The sequence below is a fragment of the Triturus cristatus genome, chromosome 12, assembly GCF_964204655.1.
Source record: "Triturus cristatus chromosome 12, aTriCri1.1, whole genome shotgun sequence".
In the NCBI taxonomy this organism is placed as follows: Eukaryota; Metazoa; Chordata; class Amphibia; order Caudata; family Salamandridae; genus Triturus; species Triturus cristatus.
Window position 1 is genome coordinate 116,934,730 of NC_140595.1, and position 16,586 is coordinate 116,951,315.

A 16,586-nucleotide genomic window follows, 5' to 3' on the forward strand; every position below is an offset into this window, starting at 1 on the left:
CGTCAAGCCTGTCTCTTTAACCAATAGCACACCCAATGACATGCACTCTTGATCTCAAACTACCACACTCCCAACGTTTTCAAACCCAACACCTGCAAACCCATGGATCCAGTGGGAGTAGGCGTAAACTGTGCTGCATTTGCGCAAATGTCAACATCGAGATTTTAAACAAGCAGTTTTTGGTGCACATTCAGCTATATACGTGAAAAATTACCCAGTCCTGATTTGCTTAGCCATGGGCAGCTAATGTTGGTATGTTCTACCAAAATTATCATTCTTTTCATTAACTCTTGGATTTATTTCAAAGTCAGCAGAAGATTTAATTCTATTTATTTTGAAGATTTATATAGCACTTCTGTGTCAGTGGTAAGGCACTTCCTCCTACTCGGAAACCCTGCTGATAGGAAGATGGAAAGTGAAAATAAGGGCTGTTGAAATAATATTGGTGTAGAAATGGCTCCTAAAACAACTGAGCGCCATGGAAGATGAGAACAGCACCAATTCCTTCTGGAATTCTGTTACTAATGTTTGCATTTACCCACAGAGTGAGAGAGTTCAGAGAAGGGAGGGCTTGGGGCCCGGTGGCTGCATGCGTCCTCATTTCCCTAAATGTGTGGGGCTTGTGGGACGCCAGGAACATGAGTAGTGGCAGAAGCCCCTAGCCAGCCACCAGGAGACTCCAAATTAGAGATCTTGATAGGTGAAGGCCATTTCACATGTCCAGGCTATCCAAAGGTAATGTGTGGTGACTGGGGAACAGTTCATGACATTTGCGTCAAGTAGCCGAGTGGTAAAGAGGACATTGACCCAATGACAGGAGAATAGATACTAAAGATTTTATTTTATTGGTGCAGTGGCGATGACCAGATTGATTCAATGAGTGACATCACCAGGGCCTAAACTGGAAAGGGAGAGAAATGGTCAACAGACCTGACCAGGGAACTGATAGCGGTGGCATGGGAGGCAACGCTGGCACACACTGCCAGTCTCCAGGAAAGCTCAATTTCAAATTAGTCATTTTAATTCTCAATTTCAGCTATGTTTGACCAGAAATGCTTGAGTAAAACCTACCTAGGGGTTCGAGATGAATGCCCCAGAGTTCAACAGTGCTGGCTCACTTCTATCATATGGCCCAAGACCGTAAAGGCATGTGTGACTATTGGAAACATGGAACAAGCATCTCCCCACCGATCGACTTGACTGGCCTTCAGGGCCCTGAGGTGTGCCTTTTATGGATGATGCTCAGGCTCCAGAAGACTAAGGGGGGGCTGGAATAGATACGCTGGTCACCTCTTGCTACTTGCTGCGAAATTGACCGCAATGAAATGGACCGCCAATGTGACCTCATCAGTGACCACTTGGCCAAATAACTAGAAGAAATGATGCTAGATGAAGGTGGCACTAAATGCGACTGGAAGTGGCACTAATTTTGCATAAACAAACCACTGAAATTGACAAACTGGGGTAGCATAGCTCTAAAATTAGAAAAGTCAGTCGAGCGCCTGTACTTGATTTGGAAAGGTGACAGGCACTTAAAACTTCCAAAGGATATGCCCAAAGGGTGGATACTCCAGAAGGGGAAGAATAAATGAGACATTATCAGACTGCCAGTCATAATGGAAGGGAATTGTGGATTTAAGAGTAGGAATGGCAAAGGTGAGGAGCATTGGTAAGAATAGACCCGGAGGCACGACATCAAGGATGAATGTATGGGTGTCCTTTTCGGTCCCTGGTGTGTGGTTGATTGATGTTTACGCATTCTCTTTGTGGTATTCTTCATCACCCAAGGAAGGATTTTTGGTCACTTTGTCACCTGTCTCCGGTTGTTTCAGGAGCATCTTTAGGCTACCTTTATGTTTTCTCAGAAACGGGGATCTCAATAAATGCCCCTGCATGTGTGGTAATTCCAGGAATGGGCACTATCTGGTCCATCCTGCTAGTCTTGAGTGCCACCTGTGGACCATAAATCTCCTGTTTTTTGCAGGCAACCATCCCATTTCCACCAAGAGCGTAGCAACCAATAAGTATGTAGATGCTAGAATGGCCCCAGTTCATAAATATTCACCACAGAGCCCTCTGCAGAGGGAGTTGCTGTACCTGGCTTCAACACTGTGCATAAGCTCCCTGTGCACACAAGTGGTTTCTGCATTGTGGGCTGCCTCTGCTGCTTTTCCAGGTTTACAGCTGCACAGTTGACTGGTCACCTTCTGTATTAGGAGCCTATGGTTTCAGCAGTCCAAAGATGCCCGCTGAAGACCGCGGCTGCTGAACCGCATAGGCTTTTTATAATGAGCTTGAATTGCTTGTGTGCTGATAGATCTCACAAACCCCTCAGGGGGTCACCTCTGGATTCCACAAACCCCTCAGGGGATCACCTCCTGATCCCACAAACCCCTCATGGGCCACCTCCTGATCTCTGAAGACTGTTCAGAAACTCATCACCAGTTCTGTCGATGGAACTAAAAAGTGGTGCCATAGTTGGACGCCTAGCGTAGGCACCACCAGCTGCCATTGGCTGCTTCTCTGCTGCAGTCACAGGTTCAAATTCCTTCAAGCCAAGAAAGAAAAGAAAGCCTCACCCAGTTGCTATGGTGTGTGCTGGTACAATAGAATGGGACTCAAGGAAATGAGTCATTTGTTTCTGTTCCCAGGGACAAACCAACCCTGAACAACATCCCCTGCCTAAAGATACTTGTTTGGCATTTCAGCAGAGATTGAAAATCCTGTTTTTCTCCACTGCCTTTTGTTAGCAGATCTCTAGGGCTTCTCTTAGTGACTGTCAAGTCAACAAGGGCAGGGTTGAATTCTGCAAACACTACACAAATTATACTTGCTACCTCTTTTCCTGAGAGGGCCGCACTGATACCCTGGGGATGGGGCTGCCACTGTTTTACCAAATTGGCTCGTGTTCTTTATGTGAAAGCTGTAAAAATATTGGTAAAATCACCAACCGACATTTGTGTTCTTTGAAAAAAACATTTACCTCACAATATGAATGGAAATTACCTGTTATGGGGGTATGGGCAAATTCAGAATAGTGGAAGACTGTGGTATTCAGTGTTGTCTCCTGCTCATAGAAGAGGGGAATTACAACAGGATTCAAGCTACTGCACTCAATTCCCTTGGTAACTAGGCATTTTCCTACTCCTAGACATATATTTCGCCAGTTTTTAGCTGATAAAATATTCCCAATATAAGGAATGTGTTAAGACCATATTCCTTGTAATTCCTGATTCGGCTAGAATCTCTGTTTTTGGGCAAAAACTCACTCTCTATACCCGATCGTTTTTATTTATTGAGTTTTTGCCTCTCAGACTTCATTAAAACTTATAAATACAAAGCATATTTAAAAAATGTTATTAGTATTATCCAATACATTATTATGAAAACGAATAATTTAATCTGAGGAAAAAAAGGTAAGAAGCAAACCATGAAAGTACCCATACATTTTGAACTAAAGTTTTGGAATCATAACATAGGGGAAGACAAGGAGAAGTACAGAAAAGGAGGGTAAAAATGCATCTTCCAGTCATTACATACAAATATCAATTTTATATTTCTATATGGGAAAAGTCAGGGTCTGAAGGAAAGTAGGAACCTCACAGTAAAAAGTTATGGGGTGGTGAATTTTTAATCAGACCCCCAATATGCAGGACAGCAGTGGAGTGGATGCAACACTTGAGCATCACATTTTCTAGAGACCAAGAAGGCTGTAGTGTGACAATTCCTATTAAAGAAAATAGAAAACCCCTTCTGAGAAGCCAAATAATTGAAAACCAATTCAGTGGAAAACAAATTTATAAAAATACAATTTGTTCCAAAAATCGAGAAAATCACCAAGAACAAAAAAAAACATTAAAAATGACAAAAAAAACATGTGGATTCCATAGAGGATGTTGGTTGTGTAACCCATTTTAAATATTAAAGTAGAAAAAGTAGGCAAGAAGGCAAAGGCAATTGGTGGCCAGGTTGGGAACGGGGAGGAGGAATTAGGGTGTGGAACAGATGCACACAAAAATAGAAAGGAGGAGGAGAAAAAATAAACCAATTTTGAAAACTGATTCAATGAGAAAATGAAGTCAAGGAGGTGAGGTGGGGGTACTCCCCACCCCACAACTCTTCCGCAAAAACATGTGACGTTTTCAAAGTAGGAAATGTTACCTACTTATTTCAATATACTGCAATATCCAGATGAACAAGAAATGTCAGGAAGGACTTGTCTGATTATCAAGGGATCGAGAGGTGCTCCAGGTGAACTGGAAACATCTGCCATTGAGGTGCATTTTCCACTTTAATGAACGAAAGACAACTAATCTGGGCATTTCTGTGGTGTGGCGTCCTGCAGGTGTAAGTGAACACCCTCAAACTTGTGCAGAAGTTTGCTAGTAGCACCCAATGAAAACTAGTTCCAATAATTACTATTTTAGATTATTGAAGGGATTTATAAAGTGCAGACCGAGCTCGAAGGGCAGAGGATTGCTATACACAGCAAAAAGAACAGAAAGTGGATATGGAAGAATTCATGTCTGTGTGTTTACCCATTCTAACAAACATGTAGAAGGAGAAAATATGTATTGGAGGGAGAAGATGGAAAAAGGCATGGGTGCTATACAGGAAGCTAAAAAAAAATGATGTGCGCATAAGTTGTGAGGGCCTTGGTTGCACCTTCAGGGGATTTGGTTCAAGAATTTGCCCCCTAACTCCATACGACCTATGGTAATACAGAACGAAGATATTCTGCAATATGAGGAGGTGATGAAGTCGTGAAGCTGACCGAGATCAAAATTTATAAGAAATGAGCGACGATGGGACAGTTGAATAGCCATTGCAGAGGACACCACGTCGCTTTCTACCTAGGACATCACTGTCACACATTGTTATTTCTTGTTTTGATGGCCCAGGCGGCACATCTATTTCACTAACAAACCTCATTGCTTCCTCTGTGATCTACTAGAGAAACCCAAGATGACCATCATTTCAGTGGCAATAATAGATCTGGGAACTAGGTTCTCTTGTTAAGAAGGCACCATTGTCTAAACAAGTCACTGCAATTTAAAAAAGCCTTTTTGCAGTGTTTCACTAGTCTCAGAAAACAATTGAAGCCAGTCTCTCTAACTAAACCAGCATTCAGAACCCCAACCAAGCCACTGAGCATGTTTTTTAGGCAACCTGATAACAAAACTGATAACCATGCATGCCTTTGGCAAGAAACTTCTTCACACTCTTTGATACTCAACCTTGCTAACCCTTTCCCATTACACCAGCTAAGACAGAAGTGTGCAACAGAATGGTACCTTTCTTGGAAGGCCTGCCTGCAAAAAAGTGAGCTGTAATTCCATCTTATAATATAGGAGTGGCCATCACGGACACTTCTTTTGTATATATTGTTAATGGGACATTGTTGACACAAAAGGCTTTACTCAAGGTTACTAATGTATACTATGTGCAAGCTAAGGTATTCAAAATGTAAGGTGGAAAGAAACTTTTCAAGAAGAAGTCTAACGAGATTGTGTAAACAATTAAGCAAGCTAGGGCTTTGGCTCCCTTACAAAACAAGCATTGGCAAAAATGAATGGATCTGGTATTTTGCAAACTATGCAGTGCTTATTTTATTTTTATTTTGCTATTTCAAGCATATTTCCCCCAAAAAATGTGGCTGTCACATGCTGGCATTACAAATTTTAAATGTATATATTTTCACCGAGGGCACGGTTTCACTAGCAATATATATTCACTGTTTCACTAGAAATATATATATATTTTTTAAACCGCAAACCTTTTAGTGTTGCCATGTACTTTATTATTAGTGAAGGATAAAAGAATAAATCACTACATAGCTAAGCACACAAATCAAAGGCAACTGCAATACTGTTTAGCTTTGAAAAGGAGGTGAAAGTAAATCACCATCTATTTGGACACTCAAAGAACAGTCAAAATAAATAGGTGTTTTTTTTTAAGTTAGTATGAAAAATCAATAAAATAAAACTCATGCTGTCTGCTATGGTGGGAGGAAAATGTAAATGACAATTTACAAGACAAATAGATGAACCTCTCTGACCAAAAATCTATCCTAGTGTGTATATATATTCTGCATGATTTGTTTGAAAACACAATAGCTCAGCCAGACCTAAAAAGGATCTACTAGGTATTTTCTGTTTCAAGATAAGTGGTATCCAAACCCGTATTCCTGCTACGAACACAGGCCTTATCTTACGACTCAAAGATAAAACCTTACGACAGATGTCATTAAATTTAAAGTAGTTCGAATTAAGAAACTTAAATCTATAGTTAACTATATGTACTTAACTTCCCAAAACTGGGGTAGTCGATATGCTGACATACAAGCACGTATTCCCCCGACATGGTCTTTATCACCGAGACGTGGACAGGTCCAGCCTCTAGTCCCGACTGGAATACTGCCCTGCCCTCTGGCTATGCGTTATTTAGCCAGGATAGAATTGATAGTAGAGGTGGTGGCATAGCCATAATCTATAGGGAAACACTGAAGGTTCAGGCTAGGGCTGTAGACAATCTACATGCGGAAGCAGTGCGTTTTTGGATTAAACAAAAAGACATGAATGTTTTCCAAGGTCTGCTGGTCTATCGGCCACCAGGCCCTAGGACCGCCTTTCCACTGGCTCTTCAATCTCATCTGTAGTCTTGTACTGACTCTGAATTTTATTCCATTCTTGGCGATTTTAACTATCATTTGGAGCTCGATAATAATACAGATACCACCAGACTTTTAGACTGTCTGGCAGCCTTTGGTCTGCATCAACTGGTTTTGGTCCCCACTCACATTGGTGGTCACACCTTAGACAGCGTGTTCTCCAGTCATCCTGACCTATTATTCTGTAGGGCAGAATCCCTCCCCTGGACTGATCATAGAGCAGTGTTTTTCAAGGTGGGGGTTAATTCAATGGCAGTGGGTGCTCCTCATAAATCTACTAAGATCACGTTCAGGCGATGGAATAAGATTACTTGCACTGACCTAACGACTGCTCTGGGCCACTCTCCCCCAACTTTGAACAGTAACAACGAGGTGGCAGCTACTCAGTTCAATGACTGGATTCTGGGAGCAATCAATCATGTTGCTCCCCTTCAGGTTGCTACACATAATAGACGCCCACCGGGTGCCCCCTAGGATGGACCAGAGCTTAAAAAGTTGAAGGTAGAGTGTAGAAGGCGCGAACGACAATGGAGAGTGGAATATAGTAGGGTTAGTAAGGCAGCCTATAATGATGCCCTGAATAAATACAAGCAGTCTATTCTGAGCACCAAAAAAGCCTATTTTACTCGGAAAATTTCGGATGCTGGCAACTCTGCCAAAGAACTTTTCAAATCTGTGTCTTTCCTGGCCAAACCCCAGCAGGCCAATTTGTTTAGTCCCGACCAGGCTTTTTGTGATCAGCTGGCTGCCTTCTTCCAAAACAAGGTGCTGACAATCTATGATGATTTGGCCAATTCATCAAGTTCAACATCTGCGTCTTGTAAGCAGCCGTTACCATGCACGGAGGAGAACCTGGCGTGCAGTCTCACCTCCTTTGGTCCTCTGTCTAAAGAGGAGGTACTGGATCTGTTAAGATCTATAAAATCAGGCTCAGCCACCGATCCCTGTCCTCCGCACATAATGCATCTGGCGGCTGAAAGGATTGCTCCCACCCTCACGTCCCTGATCAAGCAGGTACTGGCCGCGGGGACCTATCCAGCTACCTGGAAGATGGCCAGTATCAAGCCTCTTCTTAAAAAAACTTCTCTGGAGCCGCCAGAGTTCAAAAACTATCGACCCATTTCGGGCCTACCACTGATAGCTAAAGTTACGGAAAGGGCTATAAATTGTAAGTCTGACTGACCACCTAGATAAACATGGCCTGTTTGATCGGTCCCAGCATGGCTTTCGGCCTAAACACTCCACTGAATCGGCCCTAATAACGGCAGCGTAGGGTATTCGGTCAGTAGTTGACGGAGGAGGGAGGGCAATTCTTGTCCTCCTTGACCTATCTGCCGCTTTCGATACCGTCAATCATGCGGTATTGGTACAGCGATTAAAAGAAGTAGGGATTACGGAGCGGGCCTTGGCCCTCCTCTCCTCGTTCTTGGATGATAGAAAGCAAAGCCTAAACTGGTCGGGCCTACACTCGGGTAATTTTACCTTGCCGTGTGGCGTCCCACAGGGTTCTGCTCTCTCCCCGACCCTCTTTAATGTAGATGTCAGGCCATTAGCCAGAGTAGTTAGGAAACATGGCTTTACTCTTGTGTCTTACGCTGATGATTCACAACTGGTGATATCAGTAACGGACAATCCTGAGTTAATAGCGGCCAAATATCATGCATGTCTAACGGATGTGATGGAATGGATGCGCCAGAGTTTCCTAAAAATAAATACAGAGAAAACCGAAGTCATGGAGTTTGGTAGGGGTCCTCCGCTATGGAACACTCTGTGGTGGCCACCTGAGGCCAGGCAATGTCCCTTACCGGTCACTAAGGTGAGGAACCTGGGGGTGATTTTTGATGATAAGCTGAATATGTCCGCTCAGGTCAACAGTTTAACCTCCTCATGTTTTCTTCTGCTAAAAACACTGCGTAAAATCTTCCCCTTCATCCCGCAGGCGTTGCAGAAGACGGTGATGGCCGCTCTCTTTATGTCCAGACTGGACTATTGTAACGCTATGTTCCTGGGTATTGATAAATACCAGGTTGGCAAGATCCAGTCTCTGCAAAACACGGCGGTTCGTGTCATTCTGAATTTACCTAGGGGACATCCCACTTCTAAGGGAAGAAGATCATTACATTGGCTCACGGTTCAGCAGAGAATTGAGTTTAAGGCGCTCTGTCTGGTACACCGGGCACGATTCGGCGGGGGTGCAACTGACGCAAGGGATAGGTTTAGGCATTATACCCCCTCTCGATCTACGTTCAGCCAGTCTTGGCCTCATCTGCACCTCCAGATTTGGACTAGCAAGATGGGGCGGTCGCTCATTTGCCAACTGTGCAATTAAACTATGGAACAAGCTCCCAGTGGGTATGCGACTCCAACAGAATTACATATATTTCAGGAAGGCCCCAAAGTCTCAACTGTTTAATATCCATTAGTACTGTTCCTCCGTCACCGATCACACAGACTTTAGCGCCAAGACGCCGTCTGGCATTCGAGCGCTCTACAAGCTTCTTTATACTTATACTTATACAACCACATGGCAATTGGTGAGTGTTATGTTGTGGCTGCTTCTTCTTTTTTTTTTTTTTTTTATTAATTTTTGTAAAGTTAAGCACATAATATCAACGCAACCATCCCATTCGTGTACTTCGGTATCAAACATCACGAATGCACTGTACAGTGGTTCCTCGCCTAGTGGCTTCTTTCTTAATGGAATTCATACTAATGTTTGGAGTTTGACAAAAGATGCATCTATGTTTTGCAAAAGTATACTTCAGTGAGACCTTTTTTTCTTTCATCCTTCTACCCAGAACACACAAAGCAAAGAAGGAGCTGACAAACTGATCAAATCGCTTGATGCAAACGACGATGGGAAGATCAGCTTTGAAGAGTACTGGACTCTTGTTAGCGAGATTGCAAAGAAACTCAGTCAACAAATGGCCATCCAGAACCAGGAAAGCGGTTAATGGAGGAGCTACAGAACCCGTCACCTGATATGGTCATGTGGCTGGATAAAGTTACACATGACCAGCTGTCTTGGCGCTCTCAGCAGTTCTTCTAATCCAAGACTTTGATATATTGCTGAAAGAATCCAGCAATCACCGATTCCAAAATGTATTCCTTAGCTCGTATTTTAGCGAGGGTAGGTTTGCTCCTGCAAACAACAATCGACCATCGTGTTCTTAAAGATGGGTAAATGTGACCAATGTATGCATGAATCAATAGAATTTCTGTTTTGCACATGTTTTTAGTTTATTTCAGATCCAACCTTCTTGGATCTAGGTGAATTTCAGATACCATCGTTCTGTCATGTCTAACTGCGAGAAAAGAGTTATGTTAGAAGTTGTTGGAAAGCTTGTTTTCCCTCGTGAATCTGTTAGAGATTCAGGTGCTGTCACCGGTTTGGATTCAGATACTTTTTTCCTGAAAATCAGAAGTGCTACTCTGGTTATAATCCTTTTTTTATTTGATAGTATTACAGGTGCTGAAAGTAAATCTTCCTCAAAAGGTCCTGAAATGAAGCTTCCTCAGAACATAATTTGTTTTGATGTCGAAGTTTGAGTATACACGTCAATGTAGCTGACATTTTTATTGTCTCTGTCCCAATATTCTATCATGGACCACTTGGTATCTGTTTTCCAAGGTCTTTAAAGCCAACGAACTTCGACCTTTCTATTGGTTTCATTTTGTTTTTTTTAGGTTGATGTGACCAACCATCCTCTTTTGCATTGTCTTCCATATTTTGCTTGGTCCAAATCTTCATAATTATTTGTTTGGTCTGAAAAGACTTTGAATCCAAAGGAGGCCTCTGAGCCCTTTAGGAAACAGAGCCGTGTTCGGGTAATGTTGCTTCCTTGGCAAATACAACAGCCAACCAGTATCCTCACACCATTGCTTAGACTCCAAAAGCATTCATTTTATAATTTTTGTTTTTTTCAGTAGAAAACACACACAATCCCCACACATATTCATGGTATTTTTCCCATGGTGATCAACTACACCTACTTATCTGCCACAGGTAAAAAATAAAGGGTGCCCAAAAAGTGATGGGTAGAAATGTTTGAATAAATTTGGAACACTGGTAATAACTGACTGAAATGCCTATTGTCATTTTTTTTAAATGTCGTCTTTTTCTTTGTTAAAACCATAAAATACCCTCAATTTAATTTTTCTGAGTCTACAGTGTATCACCGAATGGTCTGATGTTAGAAGTGTGTCTAGAATAATCTAATCCAAGAGTGTGCAAACAACCACCTCTGTTCACTCTGTAATCATTAGTGCATCCAGTTTGAACACTGTGTTGGGTATTATACCACTGGATCGCAGAACAATATCAACCTGCATCCTCTATATGGACTACTCGTATATCATCATCGTGAGTAGATGTGGAGTTACGAAGAGTCAATGTATACTTACTTGTATACACTTACTTTGGTTATAAATTGATAGTTGATGTAGCGAAAGTGATGTATTTGTCGGCTAATATTTGGACCATGATAAAATAATATACAACCTGGTGTTGATTTAAAAGATGCTGTAGGCTTTCAGTCGATGCCATAGTGCGTCAGTGTGACCATCCTGGTAGTCTCCCTGTACCTTTAGACTTTCGTAAACCTAAGACACTAGTTCTAAAGAAACCCAAAAAGAAGATGGCGGAATTGTGTAATGCATGGCCCAGTTACTGTAGCAAGTTACTTAACAACTATTATAGGCAAGTAACAGTTTTGTTATTGAGACCGTGGCCGCGGAGGCTAAACACAGGTGTCACGTTTTGTAGCAGTGGTATCCTATTGCCATTTCAGAGGAACGGGTTCAAGCTGAGGTAGGATTGGTGTCAGCAAGCACCATCTTCTCCATCGCCCCCCCCCCCCCCAAATCTCGATCTCGATCTCGACCTCCATGCACCAAAAACGTGGGAGGCATAGAGGAGCGGAGGCATAGGTCCTTCAGTCACAACCCTGGAGGAGATTAGTTTTTGGGCAGAAGAGGAATGTGGCACTTGGCCGTATCCAGCCCATAAGGTGCTGGATCTCTGCTGAGGGTAAGGTGCCACGTCCAACCATTGCCCCAGTTGTAAGGTAGATGGCCCTCAGAAGTTCGGTTTGCACAGAGCATGCACCAGACAGAACAGTTGTGACCGAGTATGTGGACGATAGATGCGGGTGTGAGAGATGCAGCACCCTAACTAGTGAGTTCGGTTCAGCCTTAGGTGATGGAACTCTGGAGCTTTTGTAACAACTTGTAGCAATATTAGTAGGTGGCAATATTCCCCCCGGTGAAGCTCTTCCAGTGCAATTTTTTTATACTTTTGTTTTATGTGTTCCCCGGCCTTATCCTCCTTGGCCCAGCAACCCCGTTTCTGTTGGGAGGAGCAGCGCCTGATCCAGGGATAGGGGACCCCTTAGCACAGCCTGGTCCTGCCCCTGGGTGGTTTAGCTCCTCCAAACCTCCAAGATTCTCAAGTTCTGAGAATCTCTCCTAAGCAAAATGTTGCAAATTCTACAAACTCCTAGCCATTATAATAGCAATCAGCCCAGTGGAAACACATTCAACCAAGCTGGCCAAACAGCACATTAGAATGCCTCAGCAATGCGCATGAAATTCTGAACATCTATTCCATTGGCCCATTCTGACTTTAGCGGTCTCTTCCTTTTGTTTCCCCACAACTGTCATTTCAACATGTAGAGCTATTTCTAACCAATACCCAGGGCTTTAAGTGGGCCAGGTCTCACCGGGTCCTGAGCACCAGCAGATTTTTTTAAGGGGGCCTTTAAACGGGTCTCTATCGGGCTCTGTTTTGTGCCCTGACACAGGCGGTCTGGTTTTTTTTTTTCCGGACTGCAGTGACAGTTGGCACATCGATGTGCGCGTGGTAGGCGTTGTAGAGCAAGGGAAATCATTTAGAGAGTCATTTTCTCTCTGGGTTTCCCTGCTCTTTTTGAAACTCAGGAGCAGCAACATTGTTGTGGTGTCATCAGTGCTTTAAGTGGAAGTTTTTTCAATATTATATACAAGCCGTAGTTGGTGCATATTTATCCTATGCAATTAGCAACCGTACACAAAGCCAATAGTCCTGACTTGTAGGTATGATGTGACTTGTGGTATCGTATATCTGGACACAATGACGGGAACAGCAAAATACAAGTCGGGCGGCACACTGTGCTAAACACAGATTTTTAGCTTGCGTGTTTTTAAGCCACGCCCTTAATTAGATTGACCACGCCCCGTTGAGAGACCCCAACCCCCCCCGCGGTTTTTTCATCCCACTTAAAGCCCTGCCAATACCCATTTTGATCTGCCATTTTTTGGTCGAGCCAGGGCAGCACATGCGCTGCTCTGCGAGGCATACTGTATTCGAGTATGGACTTGAAGCCCCACCCACTCTCCGCTCATATTTGTCATTGGCTTGTGTCATTGTCCTTCGTAAATACTGGCTTCTGATCCGTTAATAGCTTGTTAGTCCCTCTTTAGTACCGCCTTGTCTTCATTTGTAACCTCCCATGAGGACTAGCCCTTGTACGTCTGTTGTTACACGGTATGTCTTATTTAGTCTGTAAGCACTATTTTCTTTAATGAGTTTCTGGTACTGCAGAGACGACATTCTTTCCTGCAACATTCAGCGCACCATGCGTGCTTTCACTTTCCAAGCAGCCCGGGACAATGGCGGCCACTTCTTTGAAATGAAATAGGTCTCACATTTACAAGAGTTTGAGGTATTGGCATTGTAAATGGCAATGCTTTTGTATTTATGTGTTAATTATCAAAATGGATAAATAAAAGGCATTGTCATTTACAATGCTAACTGCTTAAACCCCCGCAGATGCGAGACCCATTGCATTGCAAATGCTTGTTTAACCCTGTTGAAATGGTACAGCCTCCCCAGGTGAGGCAGTTTGCATTATATAATTATTTTGCTACTGAAGGAGTCAACTTTTGGCCAATTTGAGCCAAACTCTGAAACCGCCTCCATGGAATCTGGTCTCCTCTTCCGACTGCATCTGAAGAGCTGGTGGACATTAACAGGAGATGACGTCCACCTTAAGGCTGGGGCGGACAGAGTAGATCCAGTAGAGGTGGATCCATACCAGATTACTGGACTATCATATGAAAATCAACGAAGCCTTTATTTGTGATGATGTAGAATAGTAACTACCCCTTCCCGACAAGGCCAGGGGGCCGGATGCGATACAAAGGTTGAAACCTACCGGGGCTCTGGGGATCGCAGCCGGGAGGGGGCGAGTTTGTACATGGAACTGTGTGGGGCTGAACCAATTCCCTTCGATCCAGAGAACGTGCCAGTGAAATCATGTGAAGAGGGAAAGGAAATTGTTGCGAATAGCGTTTTGAATTTTATTTTTTATTTTATTTTTATTTAACCTTGATTGCTGGTACTACATTTTCCCTCCTGGTCGATGCACAAGTCACTGAACTCTCTTAGGATCTGTTGAGCACGTGGTAACTGCCAGCGCGCGTCTCCCGTGGAGACGGTACGTAACACACGCACAGACGTTGGTTGGGTGTTTACGCAGGGCTCCTGCCCACGCGCCCCGTCCTGTGTGCACAGGGTTGGCTGTGTGTGAAACGAGGCCGCCAACTCAGCTGTTTGACGCGGGACGGGGCAATTCAAGCTGAGAAAATAAACTGTAGAGAAACAGATGATCCGAGAAACAAACATGCCATCACACGGTAAAAGCGAATGTCGCCGCCTTGGGGCATCACGGCGCTTAATAACATGGTTGTGTTGACACAATTGTACTTATTTTTATCGCACTCGGAAGGATGAAAGGGTGAGTGGCCGTGCCAGGATTTGAACCCGTGGCTATGAGGTCAGACCCGAGTTTCTCGATTTGATGCAGTGGTTCGCTGACCCAGCAGACCTGACATATTAGTTTATCTTAGTAAGTCAGTGCCACAGCTGTTTCTTAGCTTCCAGGCACAGCAAACAATGGATGTTACTGTTGCACAACTCCATCTTAGTCGTTTAACCAAAATGTGAAGGAAAAGTTGTCAGCACCAAGGCTTTTAGAAACCATGCACCCCAAGGTCACACCCATGTTTTTGGCCTGAAGTACCATAACCCGCTGACCACTCTTTTATTTATAGTGTACCATAAGGTAGGGGGCATCAGCAAAGAGAAGGTGCTTTGATCTGTTGGGGAGCTTGCTTGCTTTCTTCTCTGTAAATTACGCCTTGCAGCATTCCTTTTAGGATGACCAGTGCACATATTAAACTAAACATAGCAAAGTAACACCCTTGAGGTCAATAGGAAGTATCTTTCTTCTGCTGTACATGAGCGCCCTCACTAAAGCCTCAGTACTGAGAGGTATTGAGTTCAGCCCACCTCAGCCATTGGCTGCTCCAAGTGTCATTCATCTTCATCATTCTATGGTTGAGTGCAACTCAGTCGTGATGAATGAAGTTTTGAAATTGAATTGAGGCATAGTGCCAATTAATTAGTGCAACAGTGAGAAACATTTGCATGGGTATATGTGGCATAGTTGTTTGTTGTGCAGATGTATAACATTTTTCACATACCATCAGCAGTTATAAGGCACAATATTCAATCAATCAATCAAATAATCTTTATTTCGGTCATAGACCATACAAGATGGTAAGTCATAAAAACATACATCACATCATACATGGACAAAGATAGACAGTTACAATTCATAATAAATAATATTTCATTGTAAATTACATTGATTAACAACACAATTATTTAAAAGCATTATAAAAGAATAAAAAGTTAAGATAATTAAAAATGATACTAGTGGCGAATAAATATATCTGTTTAGATGACCCTAAAGATTAGATGAAATAAGGGAACATCTCCTCCGCCACACAGCGTGCCAATAACGTGATACCGAAAAAACTATAGGTGTTGAGGTATCAGTCTGCAGAATTCTATAGGCCGCATGACTGTGTATAGTGCCCAAATTCCTACAAAGTTGGACAAGCCAACGTTTTCTAATTGATTTGTATGTGGGGCAAAAGAATAGGACGTGCAACTCAGTTTCTTTTGTAGCTCCACAGGTCGGGCAGTCAAAAAGATTATTGGTCGACCACTTTCCTGAGAAGGCTCTCAGAGGGAGTGTGCCATGTCTAAATTGCATATAGAGCTTTCTAGAGGCACACGGCTCAATCTGATCTAGAAAAGGCTCTATTTTAAACTCCTCCTTTATATAAAAAAATTCTATGGTCGGTGGACCTAACCTATTATTGGATAATAGTTTGTTCTTGCTGTTTGTCCAAAATATGCTCTAGAGAGATTTGGAGCAGTTGTCTCTGGCTGATACCAGAGAGCAGGAATTCCCAATCTCGTGAACTCCTTTCTGATGTGTACAAGCCACGGTATTTTGGCTGAACCAGGGAGGGCCATTAGTGACTTTAAATCACTTCGATAGTTTACCAACTCCGGCGTTACCCACTGTCTCTGCCAGTACATTAGAGGCCTCAGCGCGACTTCTTCTTGGATGGGTCTAACTCCCAGATCCATTTTAAGTGGATTGAGTGGTGTACTGGGTGGTAGGGCCAATAAAGACCTTAAAAACAAATTCTCAGACCTACTGATGTCTCCAGCTGGGCAGTGCCCCCAGAGCTCAACCCCATAGAAAGTTGCACCCCGTGCTTGTGCTTTATAAATCTCAATAATGGGTGCTATAGGTTTGGAGGTGGATGCTCTGTGCAATTTAAGGATCCCACCGCAGGTCTCGGTAAGTCGAAGTTTTGCTTTTGCTAGCTGGGGACCCCATTCCATCCTATCTGTGAGTGTAACTCCAAGATATTCGAACACTGTTACCCTATCCACTATAACACCATTAAGGGAAGGATTAGGGAGGGTGGTTTTGGGCGGGTTACATACCATGAATTTTGTTTTCGTGGTATTAACCTCAAGCCCTCTAAGGGAACAGAATTCGGTAAAACTATC

The 16,586-nt window shown here is 43.2% G+C and overlaps 1 protein-coding gene across 4 annotated transcripts in view; it reads left to right on the forward strand.

Moving 5' to 3' along the window:
• The window catches only part of LOC146772809 (protein S100-A16-like), a 65,304-nt gene extending 54,554 nt beyond the window's left edge, over window positions 1–10,750 (forward strand). For all 4 annotated transcript variants that reach the window (XM_085637860.1, XM_085637858.1, XM_085637859.1 and 1 more), the window contains one exon: window positions 9,469–10,750. In XM_085637860.1, coding sequence (XP_085493986.1) covers window positions 9,469–9,624 — 156 coding nt within the window. In that variant the 3' untranslated portion in view covers window positions 9,625–10,750. The remainder of the gene's footprint in view (window positions 1–9,468) is intronic.
• Window positions 10,751–16,586: the final 5,836 nt, after the last annotated feature.